Below are 19,323 nucleotides of genomic sequence, written 5' to 3'. Positions count from 1 at the left end.
CAGATTTCCCACTCAGCCTCACTGGGTTTTCATGAGGATCAAATGATATAGATGTGACAAAGTGTTATAAACTTGAAAGTGTAGTACAAATGTGAGAGATTAATCTTCAGAGAAAACTTGGAAACCTGGAGGTTTCCAGTTATTGAAGTGACCCCTGAAGATTATGGTCAGAGAAACTCAGCACCTGAGAGGGGCCTTTCTGTTGGAAACACAGTTGACCCTTGAACAACATGGGTTTGTACTGTGTAAGTGCACTTATACATGGATTTCAGTAAATATACAAAAATATATGTGTGGAACATTGTGCACACTTGTATTGTGCTAGACTTGTATTGAAGTGGATAACCTATCCTTACATAGGCAAAAGGTGAGTAATAGTTAATGTAAAATTAATAATGTTTTAGTTTTCTTACTGTTTTATAACTTTTCTTTCAAAGAATTACATTACCATACAGTATGCCTGTCTCTTGTAATTGGAGAAACTGCCTATCAGCCTATCATCACAGGTAAGTGGTTTTTTAAAAAAAGTAACAATGTTTCCAATACTGTATTATGAATGTGACTATAATACTGTATGCCGTAAAAATTTTATGACCGTTCATAAGTGTATATAGGCTAGGCTACCGTGAAGCAATTGTATCAATTACACTAGGCTACCATAAAGCAGTCATACTGCTGCTTCTTTATTATCAATGCATGAATTGTTATACCTCTAAATAAATATGAATTTCTTTTTCACATTATAATTTTGGGGGGGTCAAAAGTTATATGTGGATTTACTACTGGGGGGGTGGTGTCAGCACCCCTAACCCCCATGTTGTTTGTTCAAGGGCCAACTGTACTCTCATTGCCAGTTAGTTTGCTCAGGGGGATTCTAACTTGTCTGTAATAACTCTCTTTTCCTTCCCAGGCAAGTGTGGGAAGGATTTCTCTCTCCCTTCCAGATATATGAGAGAGGCCTGTTATGAAGGTCTGGGACTTGAGAGGGTCAGGAATTTGAGCGGGTTAGACCCTGGAGGTCCCCTGGGGCCCTAAAGGATTAGTACATTAGTTATGGGCCCAGATTTTGTTAAAGCCCTTATCTGTTTTGAAAACTCCATTGTGGATCATATAGTCTTTATACAATTTTTCCTTAGTTCTTATGAAAAGGTAGAAGAAGTAGTGAAATGACTGAGCCAGTACCTAGGGTCTCCTGGGAGAGTAGGGGTGAGGAGGAGATGGATTGAGTGTGCCCTGAGGGAGAGCCTAGCATTGGTTGGATTTTTCTGAGTAGAGAAATAATAAAAATAACTAACATTTATTGAGCACTCACTTTGTGTTACTCTTCTAATGCTTTATGTATTTAACTCATTTAATCTTCATTAGAACCCAGTGAAGTAGGTTGTTTTGCAGAGAAGGAAATACAGGAGGTAAGAAATTAAGTAACTTGTTCTAGTCACATAACCAGAAAAGGTGGAGTCAGGAATCATACCCAGTCAGCCTGATTCCAAAGTGGTGCCTCAGAATGCGGTGTGATGTAGCAGAAAGAAGCTCAGGCTTCCAATCAGAAGGCCTGGTGGTCATCACTCTTATGACCCTGAGAAAAAAGAGTGGTTTGTGGCCTGGAATTGTGGGAATTACCCAGCCTGCTTTGGTCAACCACCAAGACCTATCTCTATGTTGAATTGGTGGGGCTACCTCCTGACATAATTAAATGTTAAGTCTAGGAGTAATTGAATACCGCCCTAGTAGTTTTATTCCCCCATTTCCTCTCCAGTGTAAGACCTGTATGGGAAGGAGGGGAGAGAGAAAAAGTAGAAGGATAAAAAAGGAGAGTAGGGGGTGGGTGGGAATGACATCAAGCAGGAATGTGCCAGTCAGCGGGGGTAAATTTTCCACTTGGATCTGTGTGGAAACCTGATCTTGCCTCTATTTTTGGTCTCCTTCTCTAACAACTTTTTGCCAGATTGGAATTTTTCTGCACCTGTAACACATTTTTAATGTAATAAGTCTAGGAGAAACCAGGTATTATATCATGCTGGGGCCTGTGCTGTGTTTCTAGGAGCAAAGGTAGCCCAGACTCCAAGTTATCCCTATAGGGGATTAGTGTATTAGTCACCCTGTAAAAGCTCAATTTATTATGATTTTGTAAATGTTTCTTTTAGCACTTACTTATAAAAGGTGAGGAGGGGAACCACGAATGTGTCTGTGTTCCATGCTCCCACCTACACACACGCGCACACACACACACACACACACACACACCCACCCTCACCCTCTATAAATTTCATATGAACCCAAATTCCATGAAATCAAATCCAGAGGTATTGGCTTTGACCAATTGGCTTACCTTTGCTACACTGGACTTTATCCTGGTCTGGGCCGGAGCAAGTAATAGAAAGGTGAGATCATTGTACTAGCCGCCCCTCAGTGGAGAATGAAAGTAAGTCAGCAGGCTGGTTACTTAGCTGTTTAGGATGATCTGAGGGGTTACTGGGCCAAGACTTGGGTTTGGCTTGTTTGTCTGGGATTGAGCCCTTTCTTCTTCCCCATTACTCCAGATTGGCTGTCTTGTCGATATATGCCATTGGTTGTGTAGGCCTCAAGGTAGTTGTTTCTCCTAGCTTTGCCACCTAACTGGAGAGCTCTACAGAACTCATGCCCATCACTGGGTTTAAAAGAAGGAAAAAGAAACAGCTTGAAGCCCATGTTTACATAAGAACATGTGAGGCAATGTGGTGGCGTGGAGAGAGTGCTAGACTCAGGAGCACAGGATATAGGTTTGTATCCTAGCTCTGCCATCCAGGTTAAGAGACTGGATCTCAGCTGCCTGATTTTTGAATTTTGGTGGCTATTTCGTTCTCAGGTGGCTCGTCTTTTATTTCATCTCCCATCCCTCACTCATTAAAATCGTAACTCCTGCCTCCAAATGTGATATAATATAGCAGAAAGAAGCCTGCTTCCAATCAGAAGATCTGAGTTCAACTTTCAGCTCTGCCATTTTCTAGCTGTGTGTCTAGGGGCAAATCCAAGTTTGGTCGGGCCTTAAGCTGATACAATTTTTTGTGCTTTTCTTAAGGAAAAGAATACAGAATTATGAATGTGAAGTTTTTAGGGCCTTGGAAGGGGCTTGTAGAAGTGACAAGCTGATTGATGCTTTTCAGTCTTTCCTATGTGTGGAATACAAACAATGACATGTCTCTGGACCTCTTCATTCCATTACTGCATATGTAAATGGCTCTTGATATATTTCACTAGAGCCTCAATAAGTGTTTGTGGAACTTTTATTAGGAAAATTGAAAAGACTACATACCTGGATGGTTATCAGTAAAATGTCTAAGGCTGTTGGCTCCTCAGGTGTTGAGAGAGACTTCCTCTGGCTTTGCAGCTTTGAGATCTGTATCCATTTACCATTAAAAAATGAATAGAGCATCTCCACCTCTCTGATGGTGACTATGAGGATATTTCCATGCCGGTCTTTAATGGGTTCATAGTAAACTCTTCCCAAATTGTGTGTCCCAAGTAAATTCTAGAAACAAACAGATTTCTGGTAGCTTAGATGATGGGCAAACAAAGCAACATAACTGCAACAAAAGACACTGAATAATTATCTGATGTTTCTGAGAAGCTGTTTTTTGGTGGTTGTTGTTGAGCAGACTTAAACCTATAATAGAATATGCAGCATCATACAAGTGGACTTAACAGAAGCTCAGAGAAAATGTCTTAACCATAAGCCTGCAAAGATTATAGCAAGAGGCACAAAAATTATGTTTTTTTTTAAGCAAATTTAATACCTGTAAATATCTCTTACCCACATAGACACACCAGCACATAAACCTCAGTTACCAGCACTTGAAGAGAATCCCAGATGTTTTAAAGAAAAATGCCTGATATTTCAGGTATGCTACTTGTGGAGTTTTCAAGAGATCTACAGTAAGCTGGTATGAAGCGGGGTTGTTTAAAATGAAGAAGTGAATTGACAATGTAGCACATTGTACAGGTCCCCAAATGACTGCACATTCCCTTCAAGATACTTTAATTGGGAGATTGGCCTGGTTTGACTTATCTGCATTTAAGAGAGTTCTGTTTATTTAAAATTTTGTTAAAATTGTTTGTGAGCTAGGTCAACAAGGTAGACAATACTTTTAGAAAGGTAAGAAGAGAAGGATGCCACATTAAATGTGAAGGGGCCCAGGTAGATGTTATTAAAATAAGCAGTTTTACAAATATGCAAGGTTTGAAGATTTCTAACTTAGAGCACTGGGTGAATAGGATAAAATACCCTTTTACTTTGAATATCTATAGCTTTTTAAAATAATTAATCATCTCAGAGCTCCTGGCTGTTATTTTTGTGAGCTCACGTAAATGCTGACAAGATAACCTGTTAGCAGGAGTGCAAAAATAGAACTGGAATTTGTGAAAGTGATAAGGACGACCTAAAAATGAATGAGCCAGCTGATCAGTATTCACATTTACAAAAGCAGTGGAATGTTCCTCATAGGTAGGGACTATGTCTTTTTTTTTTTTCTTAATTTGCAAGGACAGAACACATAAATAAGAAATTTCATAAATAATTATTGACATGTTATAGAAATTCATTTGGCAGGATTACTGTTTTTAAAAATGGCCTAACTACTCAGTCAGATTATCCCTTTCTAACAATTAACTTCTAAATCATAGAGAAGTAATTGGGTAAGGCTTTTAATCCAGCCCTGTGTAGTACTACAGTCTTATATAAAGCAGTTTGCTGCAAAGTAGTACTGGCCAATCAGCAATGGCATGCTGGTAAACTGGCCATCAAAAAAAAAAAAAAAAAAGGCTTGATATATAATATGCCAATTTCTGTGGTGTAAATATTCCCACAGTAGCCTATTTCAAGCTACCAAAGGTTGTGACAAAAGGCTTTGAAAATCTCTGAATACTTAACTGTTGGCTCTCCTAAGTGAGTACAAGTTGGCTCCAGCACATTACTGCTGTTAAGCCTTTAGTTATCCTGGTGTTGAGTTTCAGGGTTGGCTGCTGTTCATTAACACTTAGACTTCTGAAAAATGACTTACTCTTTCTGGCCTTGAGTTTCATCATCTAAAATTAAGAGTCCTTACAGCTCAGACATCCCTTATGCTAATCCTTACCTTATAGAATGATTGGTGGATTAAGTCAAGCAATGTATGAGAAAGTGCTTTGTAAACTTTCAAGCTTGATACAGGTAGGCAGGGTATGGGCTTTCTTTAGTGCTCCAACTGGAATTCCACCCTGGTTTATACTTACTCATTTTCAGCACTCAGCCCAGGTTTCACCTTCTCTGGGAGGACTTTCTCAACTCTCATAGGTAGAATTTATCATCTCCTTTTTTGTCCCCTACTGCTTCGTGTACCAACTTATATCTTAGCATGACTCTGACTTTCCTGCGTATTGATGTACATGTCATGAAATCATGGTTTTTTCATCTCTGTTTCTCTGGGTTCCTTGCACAGTGCCTGGTACATAGTAATAGCTCAAGAAATTTTTGTTGACTGAAGTAACATCATTAGGACACTGGAAAATTTGATTTGCTTTGGATCAAAGTGGGTGAGTGGACATTGAATGAGATGGTCGTTTCATTTAGGCAGAGTTATTATCAGTGATTCACTGTTAGCTTTGGATATGTTGACTAATGCTCTAAACAAGAAGCACTAAAAGTCTTCCTGAAGTTCTTTATTGATAGCAAATTGGGTTGAATAGCTAGCTCTGGGAAGGGCCCAATTTAAAAGAAGAATATCTTTGTGAAAATAAGTTGCAACCACGTTCTAAGGGGGCAAATTTGGGGTTCTTTAGTGCCTAAAGGAAAAACACACCATGTTAATACCTGTCATGCTATGCAATCAAGATTAGGAGATCTGGGAACCCTGAGGATTCTACTAGGTGAAGATAAATAAAAGCCATCTGATGGCTCACAGGAATGCCTCTAGGTTATAACCACACCAGGTCACAGGTCTGTCAATAAACCCTAGACAGATGCACAATACTTAGAGACTTTTATTCAGTTTGGGGTGACATGGGAAGTCGAAGGAAGTCTGGCATAGAGATATGAAGGCCTGGAAAAGAAGAGTAAAATTTTGGGGAAAGCTTTTCCCCCCCTTGAAAAATGAAAAAGACATAGTATTCATGAATTGTTACCTGGCTTTAGCTCACTAACACTCGTTTCCAAAAGCTGTAGAGGAGGAATCTAAAAAAATGGTACAAATGGACTTATTTACAAAACAGAAATAGAGTCACAGATGTAGAAAACAAATTTATGGTTACCAGGGGGGAAAGAGGAGGAGGGATAAATTGGGAGATTGGGGTTGACATATACACACTACTCTCTATAAAATAGGTAACTAATAAGGACCTACTGTATAGCACAGGGAACTCTACTCAGTACTCTATAATGACCTATATGGGAGAAGAATCTAAAAAAGAGTGGATATATGTATATGTATAACTGATTCACTTTGCTGTACACCTGAAACTACCACAACATTGTAAATCAACTATATTCCAATAAAAAATAAAATAAAATAAGAGTTTGCAGAAAAATAATAAAATCTGTGGAGGAGGAAAGTTTAATATAACCCAATCTAGTTTCAGATTATTCCTGTATTTTGAGCATAAGTAGTTCAGGTATCTCTCAGTGTAAGAGGACTATACCCTTCTGCCTCTTGGGGCCTCTGCCATTTTCCTGAGAGTAGGAAAAACAATGTGGGGTCTTGGCCACTTACAGGCTTTCTAATCTTATTATTATATTTTTAAAATCCTAATGCTGGCAGATAATTATCTCTCCTACCTAGGTAATATTAATTCATACTTTACCTTCTTCCAAATAAAATTTAAGACCACTTCTCCTAGATAGGCTCCAAATGATACAGAATAGACTTTTACCTTTTCTTTTTTAACTATAATGTATATAATTTGTTCTATTTAAAATTTTTGTCTGCTTTTTGTAAAATGAATGCACAATAAGATGATGACATATTGGAAAGAATACAGGCTTTGGAGTTATATAGATCAGGGTTTGTATCCAGACTCTGCTACTTCCTATTTGTGCAAGCTTGGGCAAGTTATTTTCCCTTTCTAGGCCTCAGTTTTATAATGTGTTAAATGAATATCAATAATAGTACTTTTCATTATGGTGTGGTGAAGATAAAATGAGATATAGTTTGGAAAGCACTTACTTAGCACAGTGCCTGGCACTTACTCTGTTAGATAAATGAAAGTTGTTTCACGATTATTATTTATTATCATGTATTAAAGAACCTTTGTATGTATAAAATAGATAACTAATGAGAACCTACTGTATAGCTCAGGGAACTCTACTCAATGCTCTGTGGTGACCTAAATGGGAAGGAAATCCAAAAAGAGGGGGTATATGTATACGTATAGCTGGTTCACTTTGCTGTACAGTAGAAACGAACACAACATGGTAAAGCAACTATACTCTTAATAAAAATTAATTTTAAAAAAACCTCCCTATAGAACAGAAACTGGAAAATAAGGCGCAGGATGCACAGTGTTTTGTATGCACTTGATGAAGGTAAGTCAGGATGCCATGGAAACAGAGGAGGGGGAGAAAGATGGCAAGGAAGGCCTTTGTGTGCCATGATAAAATGTCTGCACCACTCTTGAAAGAGTATGAGTCAGGGAATGACATGGTCAGCATCTTTTATTGGCTACTCTGGCAGGAGTGTGGAGAACGGATTGGAGGGTGTTAAGACCGGAAGCAGGAGGATGACTTTGGAGGCTTTTGACATAACTGGAGTAATGAAGCAGTGGTAGTGATGCTGGAAAGGGGGGGAGAGTAAAATGAGATACACCATAGGTGAAGCAATAGGATTTATGTATGGCTGATGCCAATCAAGCTACTTCAGAATGCCTTTTAACTTTTCTCAGAACATTGTAAGACATGTTAGATTAGTAAAGAGACCTAAAATATTAAGTGTAAATCTCTCCAAATTTATGTTTCTTCCTCTTCAGAAAAGTTTTTTCTGTGCCTTGTCACCCCCCACCCTCCCCCCCCCCCACCAAAAAAAAAAAAAAAGGAGTGGCTTCAGTATTTCTAGACATTTTCATTCTAAAGGTCAGCAAGGAGTTTGGGCAATAGGTACTACAGAAAAAGATGAAAGTGACTCCTGTTGTTTAAGCAGGTGGTGCTCTGACCTTTGATGGGCACTGAAAGGGGTAACTATTAAGTACTAGGGGGCACTGGTCACTGTGCAGGGCTGGAGAGCTCTCCAGGTGGTAACTGTGGCATGAGGTACATTTCTGTGATCCCTTCTCCCTTTGGTTAGATAGAGTACCCTCAAGTGTGATCTTAGGGGTACAGGGGTTGCACTGATAAATACATTTATTTATCCAGCCAGTACTTATGGGTGATCTGCCACATTGCCACACATGGGGGATATAGTGGTAACCAAGGCAGATTCATTCCCTGGGCTCAGGGACTCACAGTCCAAGTTGGTCAGTGACCAGATAATGATACAAATAATTAACTAATGGTATTACGATCACCATTCTGAATGAAGAATGCTAGGTGCTATGCGAGTGATTCACTTAATTGGGAGATCAGAGACAGGCTCCCTGAGGAAGTATAAAAATGAAGCTGAGATCTGAAGGATAAGTAGGGATTAGTGAGACAAAGAAGTAGAAGAGGATTCCAAGCAGAGGAAACAGCATTTAAGCTAGCAGAGGAGACTGAGAAAGACAGGCCAGGAAGTTGGAAAAATCTGGAAAGTGTGGAGTCATGGAAGCCAAGGGATGTGGCAGTTTAAAAAAGGAGAGCAGGACCAAGTGTATCACATGCTGCTGAGATGTCAGTTGCAAAGAGGATTTAAAAGTGTCAATTGGCTATAGTGAAACTGAAGTCATTGGCAGGGATGGATCCAGGTTTTGTAGGGGCCTGTACCACACAATTTTGGGGTCCTCTTTAAGATAAAGAATACAAAATTACAAATATGAAAGTTAGGTATAAAAGTGAATTTTTAAAAAAATAAAAGTGAGTATTTAGACTGAGAAAGAAAATCTCCCCAAATACTGGAGTATTTGGAATTTCTGATCCCCTTTCCCTCCTGGGTTTCTTTAGGCAGTTTATCACAAAGATTGTAACCCAACGTCCCCTCCCTAAGCACTCCACGACTCTCACACTCACAGGGGATCATGCAAGTGGGGGTCCCCGAAGCTCAAGCTTTATGCGCATCATCTGCCTCTGATTATTGGTGGCCTGAGAGAGCAGTTTGGTAGGCACGGTGGTAGCAAAAGTCAGGGAAAGAGCTTAGAACTAAATGGGAAGTGAGGAAGTAAATGGAAAAGGAGAATGTTGGCCACTCTTTCAAGAAGTTTGGTTCTAAAGAAGAGAAGAGAGATTGGTAGCTGAAGGAGGGAGTGAAGAACTGAGATCCAGAGCACATGTGAGGGAATGAGCCTTTGGTAGGAGTGAGGCTTTATCTGTTGGAATGGGGGGGGGGGGAGGAAGAGAAAGTGACATCAGTGCAAGGAGGCTTTTCAATTTGGCAGTGGAAAAAGAATTATTTCCCATTTATTTTCTTAATGAGTTATACAGTAAAGTGTCCCCTGATGTGGGGATGGAGAATGTGGGGAAGGGGAAGGGATGTGGTAGAATGGAGAAGGTTTTAAATAGTTGCCTTGTAATTTGGGAAAGTGAATTTAGTGGAGAAATGGAATGGGATCACAAGGTAACCTTACATGTGAGAATTGTAGTCATGAATTTAACATAAAACCAATCATACCTCACCCCCCCCTTTTCAGTGATGTTTTTTCTGTAGCAGTGTGCAACTACTCTAGTGTAGACATGTTGGATTCATCCAGGCTTGGATTTTTTTCCAAAGAGATAATATGGAGGGAGACAGTAGCCAGAAATTTAGAGGATTTTCAAGGGAGTGATTATGATGGGCTAAGTAATCTAAGCTAGACAAGGAGGAAAATGACCTCAGAAGGGGGCTGATGCATTATGAAAAGCGATGGGGGTCAGTACCTTGGGGGGCCAAATCCAAGAGCTGTTGCAATGGAAGTAATCGTTGAGTAGGGCACACTGACCATCATGGCTTCCCTCTAGCCCCTCAGTGTTTAACTGCAATGGCTTGTGACAGCCTAACCCTTCTCATGTTACCGATATCAGATGAAGGTGTTCTAGGAAGCCTCTAATAAACATAAAATAAAGAGCCCCGTTTGAAATTCTAAAGTTGTTCAGTCTGTGATCTAAGCACGTCTGGGCTGTATGGTGGGCTAATGGGAGGGTCCATTAAGGACTCCTGGGAAAGAACTTTACTCAGGGACCCAGGAGCCTACTGGGAATGAAGTTTATCCTAAAGAAAGAGGTGTTTTTGAGGTACAGTGGCTTGATCCAGCTCAAGCGGGTCAGTGATGAAAGGAAGAGGCTCTTTGAATTCAGCACAGTCATCATGGGCCAGCTCCAAGAACTTCTTGAGCTGAAGGAGAAGATTCTGTAATCAAGAGTGAGTTGAAATGGAGAGCACGTTTTTAAAAAATCTTACTGAGGACAAAAGGCAAAGTACCGCCTATGCAATGGAGTATAGAGGACAGGAGGTTTAAGGGTTACCTTTCAGAATTTATTATAATAGAAAGACAATAATTATTATTATTGCAAGGAGTCAGATTATTGCATGGGTTAAGAAATGGAATTCTTGTAATTGAAGGTGGGGGTGGAGCTGTAGAAAGTCTTTTTTGTTATTATGCCTCTATTTATATGCTTCGGCTGGTATGGCCTGGATGAACACAGCTTATGTAGATTCCTGTTATGTGTATTTCTGGGGTTGATGTAACTGACAGCTTTGTAGGTAGATACCCATCCCTGATCAAGGCTCTTCGATATCTTAAAGGCCCCAGTTCTATGTTGCAGATGTTTTTCTGTGCTAAGAAGCACAAATTCATATACTATCAAAACAAAACAAAACAAAACAAAAAACAATGAAAGGGAAACCCAGAAGAGACTGGTTAGAATTCAATATCATTTCTAGGAGGGGCTCTGTAACCTACAAAGATTCTTGCAGGGCTTGGGGACCTGATCTGATTGGGTTAATAGTACAGAAGGATTAAATTCAGAATTAAAGGTAACCTTTTAAGAAGTTTTTTTTTTTTTAATTATCAAAAGTGTATGCATATGCCTTTGCATCGTTGATGCCATAAGCATCAAGCCAAGAAACTCCTTAAAATATCTGGGGGTCTCTTTCTCTATCTCCATTTACTCATAGATGCGCAGGATGCCAGAGCATCAAGAGGTCTTCAAGAGAGCTAGTCAAACTCTTATTTTGCAAGTGATGAAACTCAGACCCAGAAAAGAGAAATGAGTTGACCGATTAACATCAAATCCAGAATTCAAGTCTCTTTACTCCTTGTTCACACCTAGACTCTTCAGGTTAGACCCCTGTTCCTCTTCCAGGAGACTGCCAAAAGCACAGATTCCCTACAAAGGCAGGTGTGCAGCTCAAACTGTCCAGGAAGACTTCATATATCCTTTCCAGGTAGGACTGGTAACTGAACTGACATGTTTTTCTAAAATTTCCTTGGAGGTCTGGGTTGAAACCTGGCCCCTCACCTGTAACTGGGCTGTTGCTGCAAGCATCTTCTGCCGAGTTTGTAGTACTGTGGATGAGGACATGGAGATAGGTGTGCTTTGCCTCAACCACCTTATATCTTCCCACATACAAGACAGCTGCAAAAGAAGTCACGAGGTCATATCATCGTCCAAGCCAGTACATGATTTAGGTTGTGGCATCAAAGCAACGTAGGGAGAAGGAAACCTGACCCTTGAGGTTTGTTCTCCAGTCCATTTTCAGATACATGCAAAACAACTTTTTGATCTCTGTCCAATTGGAAAAAGATCTGAATGTTAATGAAACAATCAGATTCACATTTTAGTCTTTGCCAAATGATCCCATAACTCAGAATAGTGGAGACACAATCTGACAGGATAGAAGCTTCTTTGCTTTGAAAATGTAGTGTAGATACTATTTTGGCATTTTTAATGACATAGGGCAAATCAGGGCTGAAAGAGACCTTTGAGATAATTTACTCCCACCCCAATATTTTGATCACTGAAGACCCCTCAACCCCTCAACTAAAGTTTCAGAGATTTATGCACAGACTGTTGGTGCAAAGTGGGGAAGAATAAAATTAGAACTCAGGATACCTTTGTGAACCACAGAAAATCTTGTGTAATGGAACTGGTGTGAGAGTCATCTATTTCAACAATCGGTATTTGATCTTCATTGGTGACTAACATATTGTCTTTGTAATAAAATATAACAGCTATGTAGAGTCCCCTAAAAAGAAGAAGCAAAATAAAAATTGTCCTCAATCATCTTCTCCTCCAAGCCTGGATCATGGAAAAAATATTTTTGGACATGATAAAAGATAATTTAAAATATACCTATGAGCATATTCTTAAACACCACAAATTTATTGGCTGTCTTGTCCAAATTTTCAGAAGAAAAGTGAATTTTGCATTCTTTTAATAATAAAAAAAAGAAATTTCTACCAAGTTTCCACTCAGACCAAAAGCAGCAGATTCCTGAGAAGCTAAGACTTCCTGGAAAAACTACATAGGACCCACCGTTTCAAGGTCTTCACGAACTTGTTTGAGGAATGGAATAGGTGTTTCAGGCTCCTAGAGACTGACTGCTTGCGGCCCGTGGTTTGTAATTTTGAACTTTCTGGAACACAGAAAAAAAAAATACAGTGTAAATTCCACTGGAAGTACAACACTCTCAGTGCCTTCTTCCCATCTTTTTGCCTTTCTGTCTCCTGTCCCCTCAGTGTCACTTTTACTTAGTTTCATGTAGGGATTCAGCCCATTCATTCCGTCAAGACGCTTTTGTATCTTGAGATGCCAGTAGTTAATGAATGCACAGCTCCTCAAAAATGTTGGAAATGAGTAACATTTATAACTCCAGGTGAAGTCACTTAAGTGTTTTGTTTATATTCTCCTTATTTATTATGAGGTGGGATAAAAAGAAATGGGATCAACTTTTGTCCCCAGCTCCCATTGCCTTTTAATAGTCACACACTTCTCAATGTTGGCAAAGCTCTCCTTGTTAGTCTGCATATTCCGTTAAATTTTGTTTTCATTATAAAATTAATATAGGCACATTGCAGGAAGTCTGGAGCATAGAAAAAAAGAACAAAATCCCACACATATCATCCTGCCACATTAGTAGAACCACTGCTAGCATTCTGGGGTAGTTTTTTTCCAGTGTGTATGTTGGCTTACAAAAATAGTTGTAGGCATAGGTATGATTATCCTCATTATTCAGAAGAAGAAACTGAGACAGAGAGGTTAAGTGGATTGTCCAAGATAAAAAAGGCAGTACCCAGAAAAACAAACATTTGTTCACCGAATAAATATTTATTGGTACGCTACTATATGTTAGGTTCTGTGGTTCCAGTGATGAACAAATCATCCATTGCTTCTGTTTAGCGCTTTTATTTACAACTGGAGCGCTCACTGATAAAAGTAGTAGATTTCCTGTAGCAGTCTTTGCAAACTGTGCTCCCTAGAGCTGAACTAGATGATCACTGATTTAATTCTCATCTTAAATGTAATTAATGAAGGGAAGCTGAGGTTATTGGGGTCATCACCAAACTCCTGACAGACATGTTACTGGGGATGAGAACATGGTCCATATCACTGCTGTTGACATGGAAACCTGGGCGGATGGCCCATGGCTGAGGCCCAGCGTGGCTCTGCCTATGATCCTATAGGAGCAGTTGGGAATGGGCTGATTGACACAAGCATTCATGCCAGCTTCAAGCTTGTGTTGGTAATGGTTATTCCTGGCAGGACAAAGCAAAGGCATTTTTTTTTCTAACTTGAACATGTATTTTGCTGGTTATATTCTACTTGAAAATAATGCTGCTGGACTTCTGATTAAAGGCAGCATATTGAACATATTTATCACATACTACTATCTCCCAAAATCTTACTAAAAGCAGAGTAAAGAGATTTAAAAAAGAGGAAGTGACATAAATCTATAAAGGCAAAGAGATGGGAAAGGAGACAAAAGCAAGTGAATTTTGGTAGCCAGAAAGCAGATGGACAGATGGATTTAGCAGACCTGAGAAAGCTGAGAAGTAACCTGACTCACCCCATGGGCACCATATACTGCTGGAAGAGTGGTGAATGTGGAGCTAAAATCAGAGGGTTTTGTTGAAATCTGTTTAAAAAGTAGTTAGACTTCTAGATGTCCTCTCCTACCCTTTCCCCACTCTAGAAGAAAGCTAGTAGCGTATCCCCTGGAAAGCATAAAAACAGAGATCTTTAGAGTGAAAGATATGGTGTATGGTTAAAAAATGGAGGGAGGGAGTGGTATGTACTCAAAACAGGTGGATTAAATGAAAGTTTCCATACAGAATATTTCCCCAGTGGACTCTTGGAGCAGTGGTACTCAAATTTATATTCTCCAGGCAGAACACTGGAAGAAGCATCTCTGGAGACTCTGATTAGCGTAAGAGTACACCTAAAGATTCTGACATTGGCTTTATTGCTTTCCTAAAGATAAGGCCATGCCAGGTCACCCTACAGTGATCTGTATAAGTAAAGAGCACTATCCATGTGCTCAGAGCTTCCCAACAGCTATTGTGTTCTCTTCTCTTAAATCTGAGTACACATCCAAGGATCACTAGGCAGTTTTAAAAGCATGTAACAGAAAAAAACACAGCCCCAAAACAAACAAAAGCAATTTAGAGGGGAGACCATGTTGAGAAAAGAAAACATAAAATGAAACAAAGCCTATCATTAATAGCCTGAGAGACAAGCAAAGACATTGCATCCTTGTAAAAAAGATAAGGGTCTGTAAGAGAAGTATTCAGAGAACAATAGAGAGCATTGGGAATTAAAAATATCTTATCAAAGTCTGGAAAACCAAATAGAAAATAAAATTGGGGAAATCTGCAAGAAAGTGGAGCAAAGAGACATGAGGATGGAAAGTAGGAGGGGGGGAAAATAAAACTAAATGGCTAGTGCATGAGGTTCAGTATCTGAATAAGAGTTCTCATAGGAGAGAGCAGAGCAAAAGGAGGGGAAGAAATAATTAAAGAAATAATTTAAGAAAATACCCCATACTTGAAGGCTGTAAGTTTCTGTATTGAAAGAGCTTGCCAAAAATGTGCAGCACAACAGACAAAAATAGAGCCACATGAAGGTACATAACAGTGAAATTTTAGAATACTGAAGGTAAAAAGAAAACTTAAAACCTTCCAGGGTAGGAAAAAGTAGATTTCATATAAAACTTCTGGAATCAGAATGGTATCAGACTTTTCAGCACTGAAAGCTTGAAGGCAATGAAGCAACACCTTCAAAATATGAAGGAAAATTATTTCAGTTGGGAATACTATACTTATCCACTTCTATACTTATTTATCCTAAATAAATATTAAATAGAATAAATACATCTTCAGACACTTAATGTATCCAAAAATTAGCTCCCAAGTATCCTGACAGGAAGCTACTAGAGGAAAGGCTCCACCAATGGCAGACAAACCCCAGAAAAAGGAAGAGATGGTAAACAAAAAAGAAGAAATCCAGTATTGGAGAGTGGCAAGAAGAGTCCTCAACGTGGTGGTGAAAGGAGATCCTAGGGTGCCAGTAAGTAACAGACATAGAGGCAGCCAGTAACCAGGCTAGATTGGAGCAGGTCAGAGAGGTCTATGAGAGGTTTCTTTAAGAAGATGCCATTTGAAACAATACTTATGTATCTGATTGTACTGAGAGAAAATTGATAGAACTGGAGAAGAGCTTGGGGATTAATTGGTTATAACCACATGGAAAAATAAAAAAACACATAATAAAAGTTGATTATTATCTACAGAGGAAACAAGTTATCCAGGAAAGGAAAATAATCATAAAATTTATATGATCATTATAATGTTAGCAATAAATATTGATCTTATTAAAATGACTATATTAGGAGGATGAGGGAGTAGGAATTACATGTGCATATAAGAGGGTGGAGGGATAAAAAAGAGAGAAATAATCATCTTCCTTAGATAATAACTATATGTATATATATATTTTTAACATACAAATCATTTTAATGAAGGACCAATTCTACTTTGTATATTTTTTTAAAAATCAAGAATTAGCAATATAAGCCTGTTATTTAGAGCTATGGAGAAAATATCAAAATAATTGAGCCTCTAGGGAATAGAAGATGGAGGATGGGAGAAATTGGTTTTTCGTTCATAATAAAGTTCTTCATAGTGCTTTACTTATTTTAAGTAATTCAGTCCTCAAATGACAGGTTTATATAATTCTTATCTGCATTTTACAGGTGAGTGAAGTGAGGTATAGAGAAGCTGGCAACCTGCTTATTAAGGTCATGCAGATTTGTAAATGTCTAGCCTGTATTTGAACCCACATAATCTGGCTTCAGAGTATAGTCACATATAACTTAAATAAGAATGAAAACTCAACTAAAAAAATTAGACTAAAAAAAGAGAAAAATGAGAAATGCTACTACCAGTTGGGAAAGGGGCCCATGAAAATGTCAAATATTCCAGGTCTCCTCCAGTTTGGGCACATGGTACAATACAGTTGTACTTTTGGAGCTCTTGTGGTTGGGTTGGGGCCATGTGACCAGTTTTACCAATGAATTTTGAGAGTAAATGATAAAGTCTTGTCCATATGAGACCTTCAAGAGTCTCTTTTCCTTCTCCCATGGGTGCTGAAATATATTTCTAGAAAGAGGATCATGACAAGACAGAAGGACAGCCAGCCCTCAGCCAACCAGTGGTAGACCTATAGCATGTGGGAGAAATAAATATTTTGGGGGTCATTTGGATACTACAGCATGATATAGCCTATCTTGACTGATACAAGGTCTAAACTCACTTTTCTCTTAAGAACCACTGTGGCTTCTATTCTGTCTCTGCTTAGTTCAGGGCTCTGGAGCAATGGTTGGTTTTCTGGACTCTGAATGCAGTAGATCTTTAGCTTTTAAGTGCTTGGAGCATAGAGAGCTTATGCTATTCATACTGGTATGTCTAGCACCTAACACATAGGAGGCAGTGTTTCAATTAATGTTTGCCAATTGAAAAACTGGATGATAATGGAAATTCACTCCTGTAGGGGACTGCTTTAGTGAACACAGTTGACTTCTTTATGATTCATTATGTATGTCAGGGCATCAACCCTGTGGACAATAAAGGCCACTCAACATCTCCATTGAATTTCCATCCCAGTACTAAAGATGCGAATTAGCTGTGGCCAGTTCTTTAGCCAAAAATAGAGAAATTAATGTGGGTTTTGGTATTTCCCATGCAGGGCTTTGGTAGGAGAAGGGATGTTTTATTATTAGTTCTGCATTTAGAATATGCTGTGTATTTATTGAGTACTCCAGGCTCATTACAGTGGAGTCAATGATTACATTTTAATTCTAGGACATATAAAATGCTGAGGATGGAGAGCACCTCATTCTTCATTTGGAAGAACAATGAAAAAAAATAAGCTAGAGTTTGCAAAGTGCCTACTCATGCCAGACGAGTTTAATACATTATCTAATTTAATTCTTGTAACAGTCCTGAAAGATACATATTATTATGCAGGTTATTTTCCTGATAGGGAAGCTATGGCTCAGAGAAGTTAAGTGCTTTTCTTAAGTACCCACAGTAAGTGGGTGAACTGGGGTTTGAAATAATTGTTTTTTCTAATTATAAAATTTGTAAACCATGTAGTATCAAGATAGTTTATTTTAAATAACAGTTTTGTAGTTTTCTGTATGCAGTACCTAATTATCCTTAATTTATCCTTTTAGATTTAGAGAGATTTATGTTGTATCATCTCAGAAGGTCATTTCTTTTATCCTGGCATATTATAGGTCAGTGTTCCCCAAAGTTTGTGCCTTGGAACACTAATTCTGTAAAAAATGTTTTACAGTGGCCAGGTAAGTTTGGAAAATGCTTGCTTAACCAAATTCAAAATTTCTTTTTATTAGAGTCTTTAATATTTTAATGTCTATTTTACATTTCCAAGAGAGGGACATATAATGTAACAATTTCCAAATATACTTGACTAGAGACCCTTTTTCAGCTGAGCATCTTATAGAACCACTCTTATGTGGAACACACTTTGGGTACTGTTTAAATGTCCAAAGTACATTTCAATATAAAAATATTCCTCCCTTTTGGGAAGTTCTACCTTATGCCTTACTTAAATCTTCCTTGATACTGTGTGTATATTTACATCCCTGTGGGGTGAAAATAGGTACATGATAAAAGTTGGATGGCAACCATAGAAATAATTGGGCTATCTAGACAATCATTTCTTGATTGTTGGAATGTAATCCAGTAGTAATGGGGAGAACATCTACATCCTCAGATAATATAAAAAATAATCCCTCATTCTCATGAGTAGTTTTAGCTTTCCCCCTCTGATAAAGACCAAACACAAAGTGGCTTATGAATTGCAGAGAATAATCTATCCAATTGCTTCATTATTTTTGCCTGCCATGCAGGAACCAATGGGCAGGGAAATGATGGAGAGGGAGAAGAAGAGAAAGGAGCCTAGATAATGCCTGTCCTGGTTAAATGGACCCTGGATAACTGAGAACTGAATGTACTTTGGTCGGTGTGGAATGTTGAAGGCCCTGGTCTGGATAAAGTTTTCCTAGAGATCCGAGAATGAAATCCCACTTGGATTTCCTAAGCCTCTTCCATGCATATTTACATCTCCTAATGAACCAACCACTCATTAGAACATTATTTTCTTGCAAACACTTGCCCTCATTTCTAGCTATAGCCAACATTTCTGAAGGGCTCTTTTGTCATAGCTATACAGCAATTGGGAACAACTTTTTGCTAATGCTGAGTGTGATTTCTTTATACCTAGTCAAAACTCATGTAACATTTCTTAGTTTCAACCATAGATTATTAACCTAGCTGGTCCTGTAGCGCCCTGAATCTAGAGAGTACAATGCAGTTAGAGATGTGATGGGTGAAGGAGCACGGAAAATGAAAACTTTATGGAACTTTAATTCTCCAAATAAACCTAAGTGCCTGCTCCACGAATCATTACACAGATCAGAAACCTGACCCTGTCCCATTTGAACAGCCCAAGTAGAAAATAATCTTTTAAAAGCTTCTCAGAGATTTTCTGGGTGTAGTTGGCTAGGTCTAGAGAACGTATGCTCTACTTTCTCTTGAGCAGTAGTATAGGGGAAGATTAAAATTCAGGGTGAGATTAAAATCCAGTGCCCTGTCCTGATGTAAGGGTGGGAGACAAAAACGAGGTGTGGCAGGAAGACTGGCTTGGAGACAGAAAACCTACGTTGGTATCTTGATTCTGTCTCTTCTTGGCAT

At 38.8% G+C, this 19,323-nt stretch overlaps 1 protein-coding gene and 1 long non-coding RNA gene across 5 annotated transcripts in view; one reads left to right on the top strand and one right to left on the bottom strand.

The window, feature by feature from the left end:
* Positions 1 to 19,323, bottom strand: part of ANKFN1 (ankyrin repeat and fibronectin type III domain containing 1) — a 427,590-nt gene that overhangs the window by 45,597 nt on the left and 362,670 nt on the right. For all 4 annotated transcript variants that reach the window (XM_082439936.1, XM_082439937.1, XM_082439935.1 and 1 more), the window contains 4 exons: positions 12,584 to 12,683; positions 12,161 to 12,293; positions 11,567 to 11,683; positions 3,293 to 3,508 (listed from right to left, as the gene is read on the bottom strand). In XM_082439936.1, coding sequence (XP_082296062.1) covers positions 3,293 to 3,508; positions 11,567 to 11,683; positions 12,161 to 12,293; positions 12,584 to 12,683 — 566 coding nt within the window. The remainder of the gene's footprint in view (positions 1 to 3,292; positions 3,509 to 11,566; positions 11,684 to 12,160; positions 12,294 to 12,583; positions 12,684 to 19,323) is intronic.
* LOC309649789 overlaps positions 1 to 19,323 on the top strand; it is a 404,889-nt gene that overhangs the window by 59,414 nt on the left and 326,152 nt on the right. The gene's annotated exons all lie outside the window — the stretch shown is intronic.

The sequence above is a fragment of the Balaenoptera physalus genome (genome assembly GCF_965194825.1).
Source record: "Balaenoptera physalus genome assembly, chromosome: 20".
Taxonomy (NCBI): Eukaryota; Metazoa; Chordata; class Mammalia; order Artiodactyla; family Balaenopteridae; genus Balaenoptera; species Balaenoptera physalus.
The sequence above is the reverse complement of the archived record's forward strand: the minus strand, read 5'-3'. Positions and strand labels throughout refer to the sequence as shown.